The sequence below is a fragment of the Trichoplusia ni genome, chromosome 3, assembly GCF_003590095.1.
Source record: "Trichoplusia ni isolate ovarian cell line Hi5 chromosome 3, tn1, whole genome shotgun sequence".
NCBI classification, from domain to species: Eukaryota; Metazoa; Arthropoda; class Insecta; order Lepidoptera; family Noctuidae; genus Trichoplusia; species Trichoplusia ni.
The window spans coordinates 13,807,205-13,827,517 of NC_039480.1; the positions used below are offsets into that span (position 1 = coordinate 13,807,205).

Below are 20,313 nucleotides of genomic sequence, written 5' to 3' on the forward strand. Positions count from 1 at the left end.
ATTGCGAAACGCTCACAATACCAGGTTTTATTGCAAATCCATCGCTGAAGACTTGGCCACTTTAGCAGTACGTGTCGGTTTATCACAGGGTCTCGGCGTCAGTCCGCACTGCTACTTTACGAGCATCGCCGTGAACGAAGCAGCCCGCAGTAAAATTTCAATATCCGCCAAAATATGGCATTTCATTTGGTCTCTCGCTGCGATGCCAAGATAGAACGTAAAGATGTAATGGGTTTCTTTATAATTATTTATGTGCTTAATAAAATGGTTTGGATCTTTTTATATTAAACCTATAAACTAGGAGATTTTTTATTTTTTATTGCAGATATTTTTCAAAAATATGAACAGGAACCAGTTGGCTAAGCATAAATAACTGGTTTTTAATTTGGGAAAATGGTGGATTATTCTTTTGTGCGACGTCTTGAGTATTAAAAAATATTAAAAAGATGTACGGTCGCATGCATAGGAGCGTCAGTGAGCCCTCCGTGGGCACGGTGGGCAACACGTAAGTATACAAAAAATTAAAACTCTTTCCACTCTCAATAAGATGGTGTACTTGAGTCACATATACTTATCTTCTGATCCTGAAATATGTATATTTTCTTGGGTCATTGGATATAACTTGTATATCCAAACCACTGGTATGTATAGAATATTTATTTTAATATCGGATCTAATTGAATTGGGAATGGGTTTATGTGATTATTTATGATTAGAGATTTATGTTTTAACTTCTTGAGGGTTTCTTTAATCTATAGCGTTATTATATGAATTACAGTACAATAGGGACAAACGCAACTGGAACCAGTGGTAACGACCATTTCTCTAATTTAAAGGCAAGGAAAGATAAAAGTAGGGGCAAGTTCTTATGGGAGGGGAAGTTGGGAGTGATCACGAACTTCATTTTGATGACCGTTTGGAGTACACGCTTTCAGGTGACCTAAGTATGAGATAATGTCTTAATTATTTTTTGAGAAAGTTCTAATACATTGTCGTGGATCAATCATCTTTGGCGAAAGTTATTATTCATTGTGGTGGACATTTTTTTTATCCCACCGAAACTTATCGAAGTTACCTATACATTTGAAGTTTTCTTTTTTTGACTACACTAATAATAAGTGATGTATTTTAAAGTTCCTCAGTAAAATTGCTTCTAGTCTAGTAGGAATGTGAAACGTTATTTTGAAGATTAGTTTTTAAATATCAAGGTTTGGTACGATTTATCATTTTATGACAATATGATTAAGATTCAAAGTCTTTTGTACATACCAGGTATTTTTTTCAGGCTCTAGTCCTAGTAGTAGTGGTATACAAGTTTGTGATGCACCTACTCCTTGCATATTACATCGAGAACGAATTCAGATTGTTCCTGGAGGTATCTTTGATAGTAACTGAAGTAGTTTACATCGTCGATGTGATAGTGCATATCCTGCATGCGGCTTGGCCTCTTGTGCGTTTACACATCAGAGTTTTTAGAAGGAACTTGCTCTTTCTGGCCTACGATGTTCTGTCAATGTTCCCGATGACTTTGTTATGTGAGTACATACGTATATTCTATTGTGATAGATACAAATATTAAGTGTTTGACATACGCACTCTGGAATGGTACCTAGCCAAGTCACATTTCAAAATGTATATTTGTTATTATATTCCTCTTGACAACCTCAAAGACAGTAAGATACTTCAGAATGACATTTTGCTCAGTGCCACTTATTAATACGACTATTCATTTCTAGTTAATATGGCAACAGTAATAGTGACACTCTTACACTTACACAGTTTTATTATTCAAGCTTTTGTTGTTATTGTATTTTAGTCAGTAATCAGCCTTTGGTTTTTATTTAAAACAATACATGTTAGAAAGTTTTTTAAATTACTTCGTTTTTTTCAGTTAAAAATAAACCAGGCTGTGAAAAATACGCAATAGTTGGAAGATGGTTGGAAATCGCACGAATTTACAGATTGATACAGTTCTTTCAAGATATAAACGGTCAAGTCAGTTGTCTTATATTTCTAAACATTTTAGTAGCGTACACCATTTTGAAATTGAAATATCATTCAGCCATTACATTTGTCCTTTTAATTAATTCAACAGCTGTCGAGAGCTCGTTTCGACTCGTCAACACTTTGCTTATTAACATTCATGTTTGATTTCTCGCCCAATTTTAATAAGGGGACATTTAGACGACGATGTCGGTTGAGTTGCAATACATTGTTGGCTGGCTTAAGATATTACCCCTTTTGATATCAGCCCTCTAGCAAAGTTACAATAATCGTTAGCATCAATAGAACACGTATTTCATATAGTACCTATGATTCTACTGCTCACTAACCTGCCTTCTCGATACATTCGAGCGTTTTTTTATCAACTATAACGTTTGGTGAAATGTCAGTTGATTATGTACATGGCTCGTCGCGTCTAAAGGAGCCTTACGTGTGAACTCTGACGTCACCAGATGCGGACCTCTCGGAAGTTTCTGTTTTTCTCTGAGCAATTGATAGCCGCTACACTGATGCTGCACGCTGGCACATGTTTATGGTATACGCAGAATAAGTTACCTGCCTTGCAACATCCGTGGCATAATATTGGATACCCTTCACATGTCCACGCTCGGAGCTTGAAGTTCGATAGGTATTATATTTCTTATTTTAACTTAAAGTAGTTTATTTTTACTCATATAATGTCAGATCGATCGATCGTAAAAATTAGTTTGGCAGGAATATTACGAAAGTTGTCAAATATAATAGCAATATAATTGGCAAACAAAAGCTATTATGTATGCTGTAAGTATGTCTTATCATGGGATGACTATAAATAATGGAAGCCGTTACTACGGTATGGTAATAGTAATTGTGAGTATCTTGTATTGTTTATTTAGGGAAATCATAGTCACAAACCAACAGAATTACTTTCTGTAACACGGGGCACGTCAATCTAAGAAATTTTAAATGTTTACTCTTCATTCCAATTTATTGAAACTGTTTATATTAGTATTATTTTTTCTCACAAATGTTAATAGAAGTTAAAAATTACATAGAAATATTTTAGAAAGATTCTTGAAAGTTTCCGCACCGCAAACTGGAACCCGTAAGAGACATTTTTGATAAAGAATCTCTTTGAAAATATCTTGGGCGCATTTGGCATCCAAGCGCACCCTCACTGCAGCTATAACTTTGACTGGCACTCAATTATGTATACATGTAGAATATACTTTATATGTAAATATGTTCATATTTACCGTGCTCTTCATGTAGCGTATTTTAGTTGCCACCGATGTTAACACAAAGAAATGAAATCAGAAATTGCCGACAAACATCAATAAGGAACTGGTAACGCCTTTTCAACCCATTTGAAAAAGGCGTTTCTTAATTTGTCTGTATTTTTTAAAGCTCAGAGCTTCGGTCTGCATTAACCGAATATTATATTTTTGTATTTAATGGGAAATTCCTTTTATTTGGACAAAAAATGTCATCAAGTTCAATAGTGTTTATTTGATGTCAGTTGTATGTTAAAATAAAGTTACATTAGCGTCTCTCTTCAATAGCTTTACTTTGTGAGGTTTGTGGTGACAGAGTTGTCTTATCAAATAGGGTCGTTATTCAATTGTTTTACGATGTAGTTGTTCTAAAATCCATTGTTTATTGTAGTTACAGAACTTGCTGGTACTACTGTACTTGCCGGTTTTTTAATGTCGTTTTTGGAGATTCGTTCCCTTTGGTAAGTGCAACTATATTCTATAAAATTTTTAGTTTTAAATATATTTTTTTAATTATTTTGTAGTAAAATAACAGCCACTCATGAACTGCTAAGTGGTGAGTTTGTAGTAAGTAGGTTTCATTGCAAACAGAAGGATTTATCACTACGCTCTTTCCACGTCGCGTCGGTCGTGTTTTCTCTACATTCAATTCAAGATTTAACTGTTTCATATCATAAAAAGTTTGATAAATTAAACAAATAGGTTGTTACTTTTGCATTGTGTATTGATACTATTTGATTTAATTGTGAAAAATGAAATTTTGAAACAAGTACCCATGTCCTATCTTATACTTGTTTTAAAAATTCAACAGTAATTAGATCGTAATTTCTACTATGTTATTCTTATTATCTTTGATGTTCAAAATGGCTTTTATTATAAAGTTGCAATGGATGTGAGCAAAACTTTAAATGCAGATACAATTTTCATCTCGTAAATTTAAATTGCTCGTTTATAATAAAATACAATCACGTTGACTGTAGTTGCTTTACTGTGTCTAAGTTCTTAATTAAAATAGATAATTGCAAACTTTATTCTTTAGATCTTTGTGTAAATCAAATTTCGTGCTTTTGTGCTTTGCAGTTTATTTTAATCAAAATACGAAAGCAACGTTTATTCATGCTCGGTCTTTTAATGTACCTATGTATTAGGCTAGATATAAAAAACGACTTGACTTCTCTGCCTATTACTGTCTGTTATTTGTATCTTTCATTACAGCAAAAACAAAAAATTCTAAACATTTTAAAAGCTAATGTTATCCTAGTGCTGTACCTACTTGAGTAAGACCTATACAATTTCTACTTAACGTTTTAGCTTGTTTCACAAAAATGGTTGACATCATGCCTGACGCTATCTGGCTATGTGTTCTTCCGATATCGTTTCATTGGCACCCTTGCCTGGGAGTTAGTCATCGAAAATACTAGAAGAGCTAATTTCGTTGATAGAGTAAGACCTTTTAATGTGTATGGTCCGTAATTTTCAGTAAAAGTATGAAGGCGAAAGAGTGTCTGTGTGTTTGTTACCATATAAAAGCCGAAAGAGTTGGTCCATTTTCTTTTGATAAAACTTTATTGTGGTATGGAATGGACCCCTGGTCTGAAGGTTTCATGTATGAATTTGTATTCAAGAGGTGCAGGTTCGATCCTAAAGCAGGAAAAGCGGCAATATGGTTTTTTTTAAAGTTGTAATTTATAATTATTTATAAATATGTATCTACTTCTTCTGAAGAATATGATCGTGAGGAAACCTGCATTAAAAATATTGAAATCTGAAATCGCCAATCATATACAGGGTGATATTTTTATTATAACTTATATTTCCAGTACCACCACATGATAAATTATCTAAGGATAAGTAGAGCACCGGAATGCTTAATAGATCAATGCAAAAACTACAAACTTCAATTGTGGGAGATGAAAGACGGAATACTGAGGTCGGACCAACTAAACAAACTACCCTTACCGCTACAGATGGAACTAATCTTTGACATCAACGTCGGGAATTTCCATAACTCAATGCTATTTAGGGATACCAGTTAGTATAATTCGTGCTATAACTACGTCATAACTTTGTTAAGGAAGATACTAAGTTTCCCTCGAATTCTATACCTTTGTGGAGCCGTTGAATTATCTAAAAACGTCGGGGTGGGCGTTTACTTAAGGGCTTTCGGATAATGATATTGTATTGAAAGAGAGTTTTCGTTAATTAAGAGCTGTTCCGTGCACATTTATTAAAGTTCGTTAGACGTTTTGTAAAAGATGGGATCTGTATTTGGAAAGGCTGCCTTTAAGGCTATTGGAATTCTTTATAATGGAGATAATTGATGATAATGAACTTTTCTTAATTTAATGAAAAATTTAAGAACAAAGACGGATTTAAAACACTTTTTCTAGTTTCTTAGCCTCAATGCCTACTTATTGATGTTAACATGTGTTATAAATCTAGTTGTGTTCAAACATTTTAGTTGCTGACTATACTTTATGATTTATCACATGGTTATAAAGGTTAAACTTAAGTGTAATTTCATCGTTTTTGTAGAGGAATCGTTTATGCGACAGATATCGTTGCTCATGAGACACGAGTTGTATTTGGAAGGGCAGCATATTTGGAGTCAGGGTGTTGTGAAAAGCGGTATGATTTGCATTAAACGTGGCGTCATTGAAATGCTTTCGGATGAAGACGACGAGAGCCCTATGATTGCATTTAAAGCTGGGACTGTGAGTAATCGTATTACTTCTATTTATCTATGAACGTATTTTAGTTCCTGTGCTCTTGACCATTACATTATAATAATATAAAGAATAGAAGTTTGGCTAAGGACAACAATAATGTGTATTTTTCAGACACTTTTATAAATTACCTTCTTGTATGTTTGCTTCTTTTTCGTTCCGTGAATTTTCGCAACTAAATTTTGAGGCACTTCCCGAATACCTAGCAGGCTGAAATTTTTAGGTTAGCTTCAAATCTGAACCGGCAATCAAAGCTGACAAAATTTGATGAAATTGGACATTTAAAAACGTGGGAATTTCGATTTTTTTATATCCATTAATTTTAAGGTTTTACCTTCAGCACGAATCAATCAATTTGGGTTTGAGATACGTACTAATAAAACCACCTTATTATGTGGAAAATACCCTCTTATAATGAAATGGAAACTGATAGTACCTAATAATTACAATATTAATTCAATCGAATTACTATCCAAAAAGGTTTCATTTAATTATTATAATGTTGTAATATCCAATCCATCTTAGGTTATTATTGCTTTGTCAATTAGCTATGTTGTTGATATTATAATTCAATTAACTGAGGTCTTGAGATGGTAATGCTTTCGAAACATATTATATGCTTAATTCTGATTAATTTAGCTTTGATGTCGCATTTACCGGTAAGTGCTATATATTGGTACATACATATAAAAAATACTTAAAGTATGTTTTCAAATAATGTTAGTTTCAAGAATGTTTTATTTATATTTTTTTGCTTTAGCGTTTCTGCGTATGTCTTTTGGGAAAATAAATAAACTATCGTTCATATGGGTTTGTAGCAGTTTGTGGCAAACAAAAATATTAACGCTAATTTCCATCAGGGACTTTTAGAGTGGGATCTATTTTGAGAACTAATTTAATCGTTTGTAATGTTAGTAAAATTGAAGGACAGCAGCCTTACTTTAAACCTAGAAACAGACTGATAGAAATACAGGAGAATCGAATTATACCCCTGAGTTTGCTTTGACTTTTCGTCTCGGTGTACCCAAGTAGGAAATGTCTCCATGAAGTTTACAATGAATTTAGCATGACAATGCGATAAAATCTAACCTATTTGCAGCATAAACTGTCTCATTCAATCCCATTGATTTTCAATCTTTTGCCTTTCGCGTACGGCATGCTAATATAACTTAAATTTAAACCAACAAAACAGTCGCTTCCTCTAAGTTCTTCTTTAAAGGGCACATCGTAGGATTGCTAATGAGGGTACTATTTCAACCTAGTTCGTGTGACAGGTTTTGTAAAGGATAATTTTCGTCCTAGGTACTTGGAGAGCTCAGTCTATTCTACTCAATACCTTCGAAAGTAACCGTCAAAGCGGCCACTTACGTCGAAGTACAGGTCAGTGAAGTATTGTTTAAAAATATATTAGAACGTGTAGATATACCTACTTATACAGGTAATACAGGTTACTACAGTCAGTTATACGTGATGGCGGAGGAGAATTAGAATAACTTGCCTGTCATATATCCGTAGCATAGTCCGTATTTTCTTGAACATCGTTATATCGAAATTATCGTTTGAAGTTACACCTAACCTAGCATCATAAATAATCAAAAGCTACCTATAGGCTATGAGCCTACACCTAGGTATGCTTGCTTTGTAAGGCTGACTTAACATGACATAAATTTATATTCATCAGTTATGACGTTCCATGATTACTTATTTATTTAACGTCCAAATAATTCCCTATTTACATGCATATCATTTCACTTTCTCATTATTAACATTTATAAACAAAATTATATTTGTAGATTGACGTGCCTACGTAAATAAATAAAGATATTAAAGTTGGTTACGAGGTGAGATCATTATGACTCTTTAACGGGTTTATGAGCTTTAAATTCAGGCTGTTTCTGTTAAAGCAAGACAAAAGACTGGCAAAACTGTTTCGCAGTACCGAATATACTGCCGTCTCGCTTCCACAACGCGTACAGCCTTGCTTTACCTGTTTGTGGTATAGGGAGTGGGTAACAAACAAAGACCTCTTTATAACTAAGTCGGCGGTCCGCCCCACATTTGAGTTACACCTCAATTAACCTAATTCCGCAGGTTTTACGCCGGACAGATTTTATGCGAGTGATATCTGAGCACCCGACCATGTTTGAAGTTATACGAAATAAAATAAGCACTAGGCTAAAGACCGCGCGGCGTAAGCAGGTCAGTATAACGACTATTATATTAAATTGTCTTTCAAGGTTGTATATTCAGGAATACTTTGGAAGAGTAGGTAATTTGAACTCGAACCTGCGACTAGGCGCTACTCGCTTTACCAACATAGATTTCGTGTTACGAATTTAGTTTCGTTCATCACATGTCACGTCAAAGACCTTGAATGTCATGTCAAAGAATACAAACTTTTCAACTTAGTTAAGACAAACAGCTACAGCTTATATTTAAACATCATTTCCGTCATCATCACCATGCTTTCTAAAATAAGGTTATAAAACTTTAATCCTACATCAAAGTCACATTCTACTTTATAAAGCTATGAATTTTCACAACTTCAGGTTTAGTGAAACCAGTTTATTTCGTACGGCACTTGACATTTCCTAGCGTGTGAATAATAAAGTGGGACTGCAAAACTCAAATGTACTATAACTCTTTATAACGAGGTTTGAATTCAGTTAGATTTCGTCCTATTTTAAATACCTACGTATAATGCCTTGATTTTATTTTACTGCGAAGGAAAACTTCCTTATTTATATGGGTATAAATGTTCTAAACCTAATGTCGAACATTTGGAGTGACATGTACGAACGAAAACAGTATTAAAATTAAGAGTATAAGGCCATTTAGGTATTGTATTAAAAAAGTACCTGTTAATATTTACCTGACCAATACATACTAATACATGACGTAATACAATTTCGAAAGTGAATCCAACAAAAAAAGAATATACAATGTCTCAAAAGTAAGTTTCCCCTTCCAACCCCTTAAAACTATTTCGAAAAACCGTTTTAAAATCCACTCCCACTAAAAAGTCCAACCATTTATTTTTAACGCACGTACTACGTAGTCACATATTTTAGCACTGAAACTTGTTCACATTCAACGTGACTCTAGGAAGCAATAGAGGAGTACGATAGAGGCGACTCGAGACTAATCCGGACCAGGTACCGGCCCATGAAAGTACTTAAAGACAATTTGGCGGGCGTCGAAGAAGAGGACCCTACTTTTGTAGACGACTCTCACATGTACTATAGAGGTAATAGAATTTAAATTTAAATGTGCTTTTCCTTTTTGCGGTTGGCGTTGGTGTTTTCTTTTAACGCTCTTTTTGTTATCTGTAGCTATGGTTGGTACTCGTGTTTGATTTTATCGAAGTGATAAATAATTAAGGGTTTAAGGAACTGATGATGACTTTTTGTTTAAGAAGTTTTTAAGCAGGGTACCTAGTACCTCATTTACATAACGACATGTTTCTAGTTGCCTTTATAATCTCATAGATATAATCTTATATTGCCATGCGTTTTTTGGATACTTGCGTAAACACTTATCTGGCCTTTTATATGAAGTCTCAAACTCAAATTCTTTAAATAAGACGTACTTAATTGATGTTTTGGTGAGGCATAGCGCTACACTGCAGCGTTTTTCTTTTTACATTATCTTTGTGTTGGTATTCTTATTTCATTTATTCTTGTAGTTATGTGTAGTATTAAGGTGTTGCCTAATGGTACTAAATATCAATGCCTATTTTCCTTCTAGACGAGAACAACGTTCGTCAGCCTAAGTTCACAACGGAATACTTGGAGCTGTACCAGTTGTCAGCCAACGTTACCACTATCGATGCACCGCATATTTGTCTCAGATCAAACTTCCCCTGGATTCTGAAGCCTAACACAGACTTTGTACGTCATTCAGATAAGTCCTTCGAAGTTTCCTCATATTACGATGAAGAAAAAATTTTAGACATCGTAGAATTTAAAATACTACTTCAAGTTAGTAAACAGTTCAATGTTTTTAACAAGTCGGTATATCAGCTAAATTAGCTTTGGTAAATTCATAGTCATTCAATTACTCCTGAAAGTATACTTATGTGGTCCTTTACACTTTCGACTGCGGAGAAAACACCGCGACAACGCGCACCATAACTTGCGTTGCCTACAACAAACTATCAATAGAAAGACACTGTTTGACATACGATTATACAAATGGAATATTTTACTATCAAAGAGCGCATTATAAATACTAACTTATAATGCATGAGCACTTTACATGTCATGTACTAAGCAAACTCATATTTGCGTTTGAGTAACGACGCAGTAACTCAATTCAGAATTTTAATAAGAATATAAATTTTAAATACATTTATTTATCCTTGCAAAGAAATGCAAATACCGTGTTATATTTTGATACTTATTTCGAGATAGAGAGTAGCTTTTCCGATTATGTAATTCTCTACAGTGGTTACTGAAAAGGTGGAAATTGTAGTTGATTTTATTCCAGACTCATATGTTCGACATAGTGCACTTTGTGATGGTGGTATACGTGTGCTTCATGGCTCCCTACTCGGCACTGCAGAACCACCACTCTGATACGGAAAAGGTTCTAACCACTATTGTGGTCGCTGGCTTACTGCTAAACATTTATATACAGCTTACCACTGCTACGGTTGAAAAGGTAACCTTTTTTGGTTTATTCTTGCATGTAAATACGATATTTACTATTGCTCTTTACAATACTATACTTAGAAAAGGAGTGAAGTGACTTTACTTCAATAAAAAACTTATCTAGATTCCTTTTTGGTAACCCTTTTAGACTACAGTAAAATAATCGTACACAAATATCATTTAGGTAAGTTATAAAATCGCTTAATAAAAAACACGACATATTTTGTTAAAGAATACTCAAAATATGTTTTGTAAAAAAACATCGTTGGTAAACAAAAACGCAGAGCTGTGCGTAAGTTGTTTTGTTTTCGGTTTAGCTCCCGCCCACGCTGACGTCGACAATGCCGCGGGCACGTGGCTTCCACAGTTAATGCCATTTAATACACGCGTACGTCGCGGTAAGACTACAATTTATGTGGCTATATTTTAACCACGAAATATTAGTACTGAATGAATAGCAAATTAACGATAAACAGAATTCCTTTTGTTAAAAACATCTCGTTTTTCAATTGATCACAGTGCGGAATCTTTACTCGGTGCTTAGTCTAATCAAATTAACAATTTGCATTATATTAAAATTCGATTATTGATAGCTAACCTATGTACCTTTTCCGTAACAAAATCATCAAAAAACAATTGTTTTTTTTAAACCGTTTGTTTACTCTTATTCTCTCTTATAATTATTACAATGTGTTTGGACCAAACCAGAGTCCTAAATCATGAGCAAAACTAGTCGGGCAATTCCAATAAATACGCGTAAGAAAACCGTTATCATACGATTATAAATCCCGCTCTCGAAAGTTATGATAATAACATTACCTAATTCCTAAAGAATTATCTTTCATGTAAAATAGTCAGTCTTTACCCACCGTAAACACGTTTAAGTCGTTGACATGAATAAATTGGTGCTCGCTGGAAACTTATTAATCTAATAGCAGTTTGTAGGATTGCAGCTCTACGGAACTTTGATTTGTAAGTCGGGCAAAACGATTAATTGTTCTTAACTTAGATTGTGAGATAATGAACTTCGTGATTTCTACATTTCTTTTTAACTCGATTTATTGCAGAGGAAGTCTGTAATCTGACTTTAATTTAATCGATTATGTAGTGTCATGTCACTGGGTGTATACAATAATGTCACTTACCTAGTTGTTTTATTTTGTCACTGAAACGATGTTACGAACAAAACCTATCGTTATTAGATTTTTTTTAACAATTACGGTTACATTCGATTTAAACATGAAATAAAAAAATGTAATCGAAAACTTTTCCCTTTAATTCTTTATTCGTATACAAAGAAAGCAATAATAAATCATTAGGGGCACGCAGGTCTCTGGAACCGCAATACATCTAGGAATAAAGGTCCCGTATGCAATTGCTGTTGTTATCGTGGTATACAAAGACGTTGTTTCGGGTAAGGGGTCTACTATTGGTTCTTCAAATAATATTCTGACAATTGCGGAAGCGAGAAGGTGCTCTACATAACATACAGCTGTCTCTCTCTTCAACAGCTGTAAAGTCAAGATGTGGTGGTAGACCTCCAGTTCAAAGCGGTTTGGTTGCGTGCGTAACGTCAATTCAAATCAATTAACGGCACGGGTTTGATTCACAATTGGTATAACCTATTAGGTATTGCTAAGGGAACGTTTGTAAAATTACCTGCGATATTCCGTCTTAATTAGCTTGTTATAATAATTAATGACGGTAATTAGTTATTGTGTGCTTATTACGCTATTATTTACGAGCATATAAGACGAGCTTGTCAGTTAGCTACAATTGCACAAATTGATCGATCACTGATGATCAAAGGTGGCTGGCAGGAGCTGGATGCGAGTAGCCGAAGATAGATATCAATGGCGTGCAATTGGGGAGGCCTATGTCCAGCAGTGTACGAATATGGGCTGTTGATGATGATGATGAATATCGATCACTGGTTAACCTACGTTTTAAACTGTCGGTGCGTGGATGGGTGACCATTCGTGTTTTCTAAAGATTTTGAAAACTTTTTGTACCAAGTTCACTAATGTTCCATATTTTCCTGAAATCAAGAGGCTCTTAAATCCATATTCATATTCCTTGGTAACTCAGTTATGTTAACTGTAGAATGTAGAACTAGTATAACCAACTTGTTATTTAACAAGCACTCACCGAATACATTTTGAAGTCTCTTAAAAGTTTAACTTGCGTCTATAAAGGACACTTAAGGAATGTCAAGTTTTCTCGCTTATCTCCGTAACTAGAAAGTTGAATAAATAATTTCTATTTTTCTGTAATAAATCCTTGCAAGTAAGATTTCTTTCGGTTATCGGCTATTTCCCGGTAATTGAGTTGAAATTCACATGCTTGAGTGTATTGCGTGACAATCTAATATTATGTTTTTATGCTGTTGATCTTAAATATGAGCTGGCAGATGGCTATCAGAGCTCCGTTATAAAAAAACCAGCCCTCTCGAGTCTCAAGTCCGCAGAAAATATTACAATAGCTTGATTCAAGGAAAAACTGTTTTCCTTCCCAGAATATACGAAAAGAGACGGTCAAGGAGATAGCAGAAGTAAAAATGGCTACCTTCGGGTTTTACCTGGATGTAATATCTGTGTTTCCTGTTTCCATATTTACTGATACCCTAGACCCTCAAGGGGAGACGGTAGCTGGTCAGATAGCGATGCTGTTCCCTATTCTACAGGTCTGGCATATATGGGATTATCTCGATAAATGGGCTAAGAATTTTAATAGTCATGTCAAGGTATGGTAACGCTGGTTTATTTGCTGATGTTCGATTAGATCTAAATATAGTATGGTTAAGGATAAACAGGTTTTTTGGATTAAAGGTATGAGAATAAATACAAATTTACCCGACATTTTGGAACATTGACAATTTCATACAAAACCGCAAACATTAAAATTTCGAGCCAAATATGTAGTTATAACAATCCCCATTTTGTTCAATACAGCTTTCCGATTTCACATTGTATGTTTTTCGTTTATTGTTATACACTTTTTATTTTCGTAAAAAAATCAAAAGGACATGCCCAAAAAACCTTTAAAATGACAAAAACCTTTTTAACTTTGTAATATCAACTTTTCGCAAGTTTTTTTACAATTTCAACGTTGGCTACGATACAAACAAGAGCGAGTTCGGGGAATTTGTTCCAACTGTCAGTAACATAATGTTTTTTTGAATGTAGGAGAATACTTCAATAATTTGTTGTATACTTGTACTATAATTATGTTGCTTATAGAGTGGAGTTACATATGAATAGTAAGCGTTTGTTTTAATTTACAGTTCATCGTCCTGACAAAGTTTTGTACGATTTTTATTATATTTTGTTACTGGTCTGGATGTTTTCTGTACCTATATGCATGTCCAAGGAAATTGTGCCGTGAGGTAAATACTAAACACCTTCTATATTATTGTTTAGGTGAATTATTAGTCAATGTCACTTTTACTCAATTGATGGACGCTGTAGCTGTATATTTGAAAAGGACACAGTTTTGTAGCACGCCATGCAGTTTCAGTTAGCGTGGACTCCTCTTACAGTTCTTTGCCATTCGTTCAGTCATCAATTTCCAATATACATTCGCGTTTGAAATATCAAAAACGCTTCAGTTATGCATACAGAACGATACGATTCAACGATTTTCTCTGACGCGTTCTCTGTCAAGCATTTTCCTTTTGACGACCCTTCGGATCAAAGCTGAAATAGTAAAGGAAGGCTTGACTCCCACACGGACAAGTATGTGCACTTCGTGTGACATCGAGTGCAGGGTTAAACGTAAATTCGATACGTTGTTAATGCAAAAATAAAAAATGGTGTCCAAAAATATTTGCTATGCACTGTACTTCAAATATCTACTCATAAGATACAGATTTTTTAAGTCGGTGAATGATATTACTATACTCTCAATCGACTTTTTGCTATTTTGACCCCGTTTCATAAAATGACTGTATGAATAATATGTTTTAGTATATTACTTTCACCGTCATCATTATCTCATCCTCAATCACGTATTAAAAAAAACGACTTACGCAGTAATGAATTTAATCCTTGTGTCGCGGGGGGTTTTACAAACATACAAATCACATGCACAACGACACCCAGACTCAGAACAAGCATTCGTGGATCACACAAATGCTTGTCCTACGCGGGGATCGGTGCAGTCAGATTTATGAACTGTAACCATTAAATTGTTTACAGAATTCATGGATGGCTCAGCTGATATACTGGGAGACGAAAGTTTTTATGTCTGTGGAAGCGCGCCACGAAACCCCCATGAAGACTGCTTTCGTTTTCGGTACAACCGTGTTCACTGGGTCTGGATCTTCGGAAATAGCGCCCGGAGACATCGACTTGATTGTCGTAAGTATGATTAAAAATATTGTACCACACATTGATCTAAATAAGATCAATGTGACGTAAAATCTCGAGAATGACTTCAAACCACCTTGTAGTGTTTTTTTTTGGAAATTCAGGGACAGCAGCAAGTTTTTTATAAGAGTTGCACCTACATCAATGTTGACCCTGATGACTATGATACCACATGTTTTCTATATGTGGAAGTGAAACTCTTTTTATATTTATTATAAAAGAGTTTTTAATAGGCTATATTGGTTAATGTTACGGCGAAAGAATCTCGAAGTCATTTCAAATGCCATTTCAATACGCTTTATCCAGAAGGGTGATCGTTTCTGCCATAAATTTTATTGTGCTCTTATGAAGCAATTTAAAGGAAGAGATTGTGGACCTTTTTGTTATTATCAGTAAATTACTGAAATTAATAGTTTGTCTTTTTTATAATATAAGCGTCTTATATGAAGTCCTTTAGGTATTTGAATATTTTACCTTTGAATTTATGTATGTATGAAACTTATGTCTTTAAAATGGGTACAAAAGTGTCCCTATAGTTTGACATGAATTACTAAGTAGAGTTCAGAACTATAGTCCGAATACAGTAGAGCTATAAATTCCAACTCGGCCAGTTTTTTTCCGGGCACCCATCCAAGTGTAGGTATTTTAAGCACATAGCACAACAGTTACGTATAAAAACTCCTTACATATGTTCCTACAAATGTACTTCCCCCATTAAAGAAAGATAGTGTAATCTATAGTAAATGGATACCAAACCACTTCATATATTATCCCACGTATGTTTCCCATTACCTCTCACTCCATAACCGTATATTTTTCTCGGAATTTTTGTTCAATGCACAAAAAGTTTTATGGACTGTACGACTTTATTTATTATACGTCTACGCTATTGCGGCTTTTTCTCCCGAAAAATATCTGATATACTGATGATTTTTTGTGTGCTTTGTTAAAACATATTGTTAAATTATGCATTTGTTGTTAGGGGCGGAATAGATTCCTTTTTCCTTGTGTTTGGGTGAAAAATGTTTATGGAAAAACGCGGTCTCTTACTTTTTCAGAAATATACAGGTACCAAATAAATAATATGTGTATGTATATGTATAGTAATCCAGGACCTGTAGACAGGCTACATTCCTTTCTGCGTCAATGCGATTTTGTCCAATGTTTCAAATTGACAAGTCGAAATCAAGTCAATATTCATATTTTCTACATGGCTTTAGATTTAAGAACATTAGTTATTGATCTAATATTTTTGTCAGGTTTCGATACTTTTTGTTCAATTTTAATTAACATTACCTTTATGGTAATGAACACGAATTCCACATAAATACCAGCGTGTACAATATCGTGAATAATTGAAATAAACCACGTCATTTCATTGGCGTTGTGGTTGCAAATGCTGACGATACTGTTCTCTGAAAGTAGTTTATACTGAAATTGGGACTGCCAGTTAATGTTATATAACTTATGTCAATGTGATGCAAAACGTATTTAAATATACTCTGGTCACATTTAAAATTTGCCGTATTTTATGTGCTCAGTGGTAACGCTTACCAAGGAAGTCAGACATTTTATTAAAGTAACATTTTTCTATGTTGTTGTTTGAAATTAGAGTTTAATCCCGAACAATTTTGGTAGCTAATCGGGAACTACAGTATTTTTTTGTGCAAGAATAGGATCTCTAAAGCCACAGAGGATGCCCTCAGAGAATATTGCTGAAAAAGTTAGCTTTTATCTAACTACGATAGCAACATTCGACAGCACATATGGCTGAATGGTTAAGGTCCTCCATGTAGAAAGGCGTTTGTTTGATCCGCGTATCCTTGTTCTGAGTCTCTATACATGTGACTTGAATATTTTGTTAGCCGCGTGGGAGTTAAAAATAACTCGCTGTAGCCTTGTTTAGCCCTCTTAAAAGTCTAGTTAAGGTCGCCTTAAAACATAAACTTTAGTTCAGCAATAGACTGTATAAGTATGATGATATATCGTATCATCACCGTACGGAAAGGCCAATTTTTTGTTAGAGTTTCTGATATTGATAATGAAATTTGTTGACTTATATGCATGTTTCTATGTATTGAACTGATGGCCGGAGTTTTGTTGAACATGCTCCACAGTGAAGCGATAACTTCGCACAAGAATTAGAAGCAATGTGTTTTTCATACTCATAGGCTAATTAAATGTGTCATCTTCGAGTTATGGCAGGAAACATGGGCGGTGAACCATCACATTTAATTATAAATTCTAAATGTTCGCCCTGAGAATATTGCGATAACACAGACCGCTGGCGATATAACGTGACGACATTTTTATGGATATGCAAATTTTATTATATAATTATGCGAACACATGAAATATGGAGCTAGTTTTTGTTTTGTTATATCTACACACGACGCTATGTAAACACCACTGGGAAAATGCTCTTAAAATTAAATATGTATATTTTTGAACCTGTTTTGTGCTGCTCTACTAGTAACTGTATACCACTGCACACATCATTTTTAAGAAGAGACTGGCTTCATCCTTCTTGAAAAATGATTAATCCAATTTTTTCAGGGAGGATGAATTTTCCAGTATAAAGTTATGAATTCCAAGTTAATACTGAAATATTTTAGGTTATTGCCCTCTTCGCGTTGGGATCGTACTTAAGTTGTTTCTACACGGCGAGAATCTGCAGCCACTACCTACTAGCAACACAAAGGAGGCTGAAGTTCAAGGTACACAAAGATTTCTAATTTAAATAGCTTTAAGGTACATTATATTTCAGATAGAAACACCCGCCTTTTGTAGCCATTGTTAATTTATTCTCAAAACGTGATTAAAAAAGCCTAGATATTGCTTCTTAAATCCTCGTACAAAAATTTAATGAAATCGAATTCCCTACTTTATGTAAAGGTAAAATTTGGGAACGCAAAATCAGCTTCGAAAAACAATAACCAAATCTTCTGAACCAATGAACAAGAATGATATGAACAGAATTGATTGTATTTGAACTGTCCAATGACCCGGATTTTTATTGATGTTTAACTATTGGGTTTAGGCCGTATTTGAAAAATAATAGGGATGGAAAAATACCAAATATTCCAGTCGTCCTTTCCTTTCTGAGACATAATTGAATTTTCGGGAGTTCATTTTGTATCGTCATGCTAGTGATACAGTTTGGGTGTACGATGAATATCCCTTATCCATAGGTTATTTATTTCGTTCATACAATCGGGTACGTTGATTCGTATGACCGAATAATGGATTTATTTTTCCTTTTCATTATATTATTTTTAATATGATATTTGGATGTTGGATATACATTTTTATTGTGTCAATGTGATTGAATAGTTGATTCTATAAACCTAATGGGATTTCAAAGAAACATAAATTCTGGAAATATTAGATTTTATTGAGTTATATCACAGCCGACGACCCACGTAATGCTTGTATCGTAAAATATACGATGTGGTCCTTACAGGCATATCGTTTCATCTTTATTAAAGTATTACAGAATATTCCTAAGATTTTATTTATTAGCTCCATCCATCTTTCGTAGGAATCCATGAGGGAGTTGTTTTATTTCCTCTCTGTGAATCACGTTAGTTCAAAAATCAAGGCCCGAGTGAAAAAGTTCTTCTGCGTTCAATGGTGAGTAGAACTGTTTTAGAAAATAGTTCGCGAGATAGTAGATGAGTTCGTAACTTATTTATTGAATATGTACTACCGGTATTTCGGTGTGTATTGAAATTGATGAGTTAAACATGATGGATTTAAATTAAATGAAAGATAGTTTGATTTTTCCATGCAAAGTTCGTAGGTACACAATTAATGACGCCGTTGATTTTTTATCGTGATTTTCTTTAACGAGTAAGAATTTTGATAATTTTAGTGCTTAAATTCAACCATGTTTCTACACCTCATTTTAATGTCTTTATATTTTGGCTGATTTGTCAACTCTATCAGATTAAGCACTAGCTTAATCTTAAATACTAATTCATGTTCTGAAGAACAATATTCTGCAAGGGGGATAGATTTTGAATATATTCTCTTAATCCGAAACAGGTACTACAATAACGCTGTATCTACGGAGGAATTATTTAAAGATATGTCCACGAATATACAACAAGAAGTGCTCTCTATTGAAATGGTCGAGACTTTATTAGTGTGCCCGTTGTTTCAGGTAATAACCGTTATTTGTTACTGTTCCTTTTATAAACTTAAGCAGAATATAGGATGTAAAGGTTCATTCAAGTGTCGTTCTATTATGAAGACATTATATACTGTTACTGAATATAGGTTCTCGAAACAAAAACAATAGGCAATATCACTGAAACGTGTTTTACTGCACCTTTACATACCTACTATACGAAATTATAAGACAACGCTTCCTCAAAATGCAGTACTGTTTTAATTTATTTTTCATCTCCAGAAATCTTCGCTATGATTAAAACTAACAAAAGATTTTAATAAAATATGAATGTGGGACATAACGTTGCTTGTAGGTACACAATCGGGACTTCCTCCAGACCGTGGCTAGTAATACGAGAAAACTGGTGTTACCTGATAACGAGGTGGTTCAACATGCAGCTGATATAGGACGGGATATGTATATCTTGCAAAAGGTAGCTCTTCATGGAAGTTATTATTAGTAAGGTATTGTAGGTTTCAGATATTTGATAAATGAGAAAGCAGAATTCTACTAATTTACGGAACCGAAAAAAGGGTAGACCGCCCTCTTTTTTGTGTTCCGGGTTGAAACGATAACGACTTTAACCCACGTCGAGGGCACTGCTTGGGGATATGTTGCACTATAACCGACCAAAACACTCCGTTACCCTTCAACTGCCTGAGCCAGAGTCACGGTTTCTTTCGTGTGTCCTGCGGACTCTGGTTTGAAAGGCAAGACTATTGCTGTAATGGATGACACGCCCCAACCATGTATGGCGCTGTCTCTTTTACACTATTAATTTAAGGATTGCACAAGTATCGGCATTCGTTATATTATTATGGTTCAAATATCGCAATTTTTTGTTGTTTGTCAAACTTTACAAATGTATGCTGCTATGTATGTATGTAATGTATACGTCAGACTCAGAAAAATAAATCTCGAGGAACACCAAGTTGTGTAAATTAAGTATTGTCAGTTTACCATCAACCAAAACAATTTATTCTTATACTTACCAATAATAATAATATTGACCTGAAATTGTTTGCTTCCAACAAGTTGCAACTGATGAAGTTACTGAAGATTACTGAAAGCTTCAGTAATTCCATCAGAATGGAATTTGGTGTTGACAAATGTGCAGTCATGCATGTAAAACGAGGT

At 34.4% G+C, this 20,313-nt stretch overlaps 1 protein-coding gene across 1 annotated transcript in view; it reads left to right on the top strand.

Annotated features, from left to right (window-relative positions):
* Positions 1–341: 341 nt before the first annotated feature.
* Positions 342–20,313, top strand: part of LOC113492021 — a 44,645-nt gene continuing 24,673 nt past the window's right edge. Inside the window, exons 1-21 of the mRNA XM_026869296.1 lie at positions 342–505; positions 779–935; positions 1,286–1,535; positions 1,892–1,995; positions 2,457–2,632; positions 3,649–3,718; positions 4,569–4,700; positions 5,078–5,288; positions 5,793–5,971; positions 7,286–7,363; positions 8,075–8,182; positions 9,089–9,230; positions 9,731–9,873; positions 10,472–10,645; positions 13,151–13,378; positions 13,919–14,020; positions 14,832–14,993; positions 17,618–17,719; positions 18,544–18,635; positions 19,050–19,167; positions 19,490–19,609. Coding sequence (XP_026725097.1) covers positions 447–505; positions 779–935; positions 1,286–1,535; positions 1,892–1,995; positions 2,457–2,632; positions 3,649–3,718; positions 4,569–4,700; positions 5,078–5,288; positions 5,793–5,971; positions 7,286–7,363; positions 8,075–8,182; positions 9,089–9,230; positions 9,731–9,873; positions 10,472–10,645; positions 13,151–13,378; positions 13,919–14,020; positions 14,832–14,993; positions 17,618–17,719; positions 18,544–18,635; positions 19,050–19,167; positions 19,490–19,609 — 2,907 coding nt within the window. The 5' untranslated portion in view covers positions 342–446. The remainder of the gene's footprint in view (positions 506–778; positions 936–1,285; positions 1,536–1,891; positions 1,996–2,456; positions 2,633–3,648; positions 3,719–4,568; positions 4,701–5,077; positions 5,289–5,792; positions 5,972–7,285; positions 7,364–8,074; positions 8,183–9,088; positions 9,231–9,730; positions 9,874–10,471; positions 10,646–13,150; positions 13,379–13,918; positions 14,021–14,831; positions 14,994–17,617; positions 17,720–18,543; positions 18,636–19,049; positions 19,168–19,489; positions 19,610–20,313) is intronic.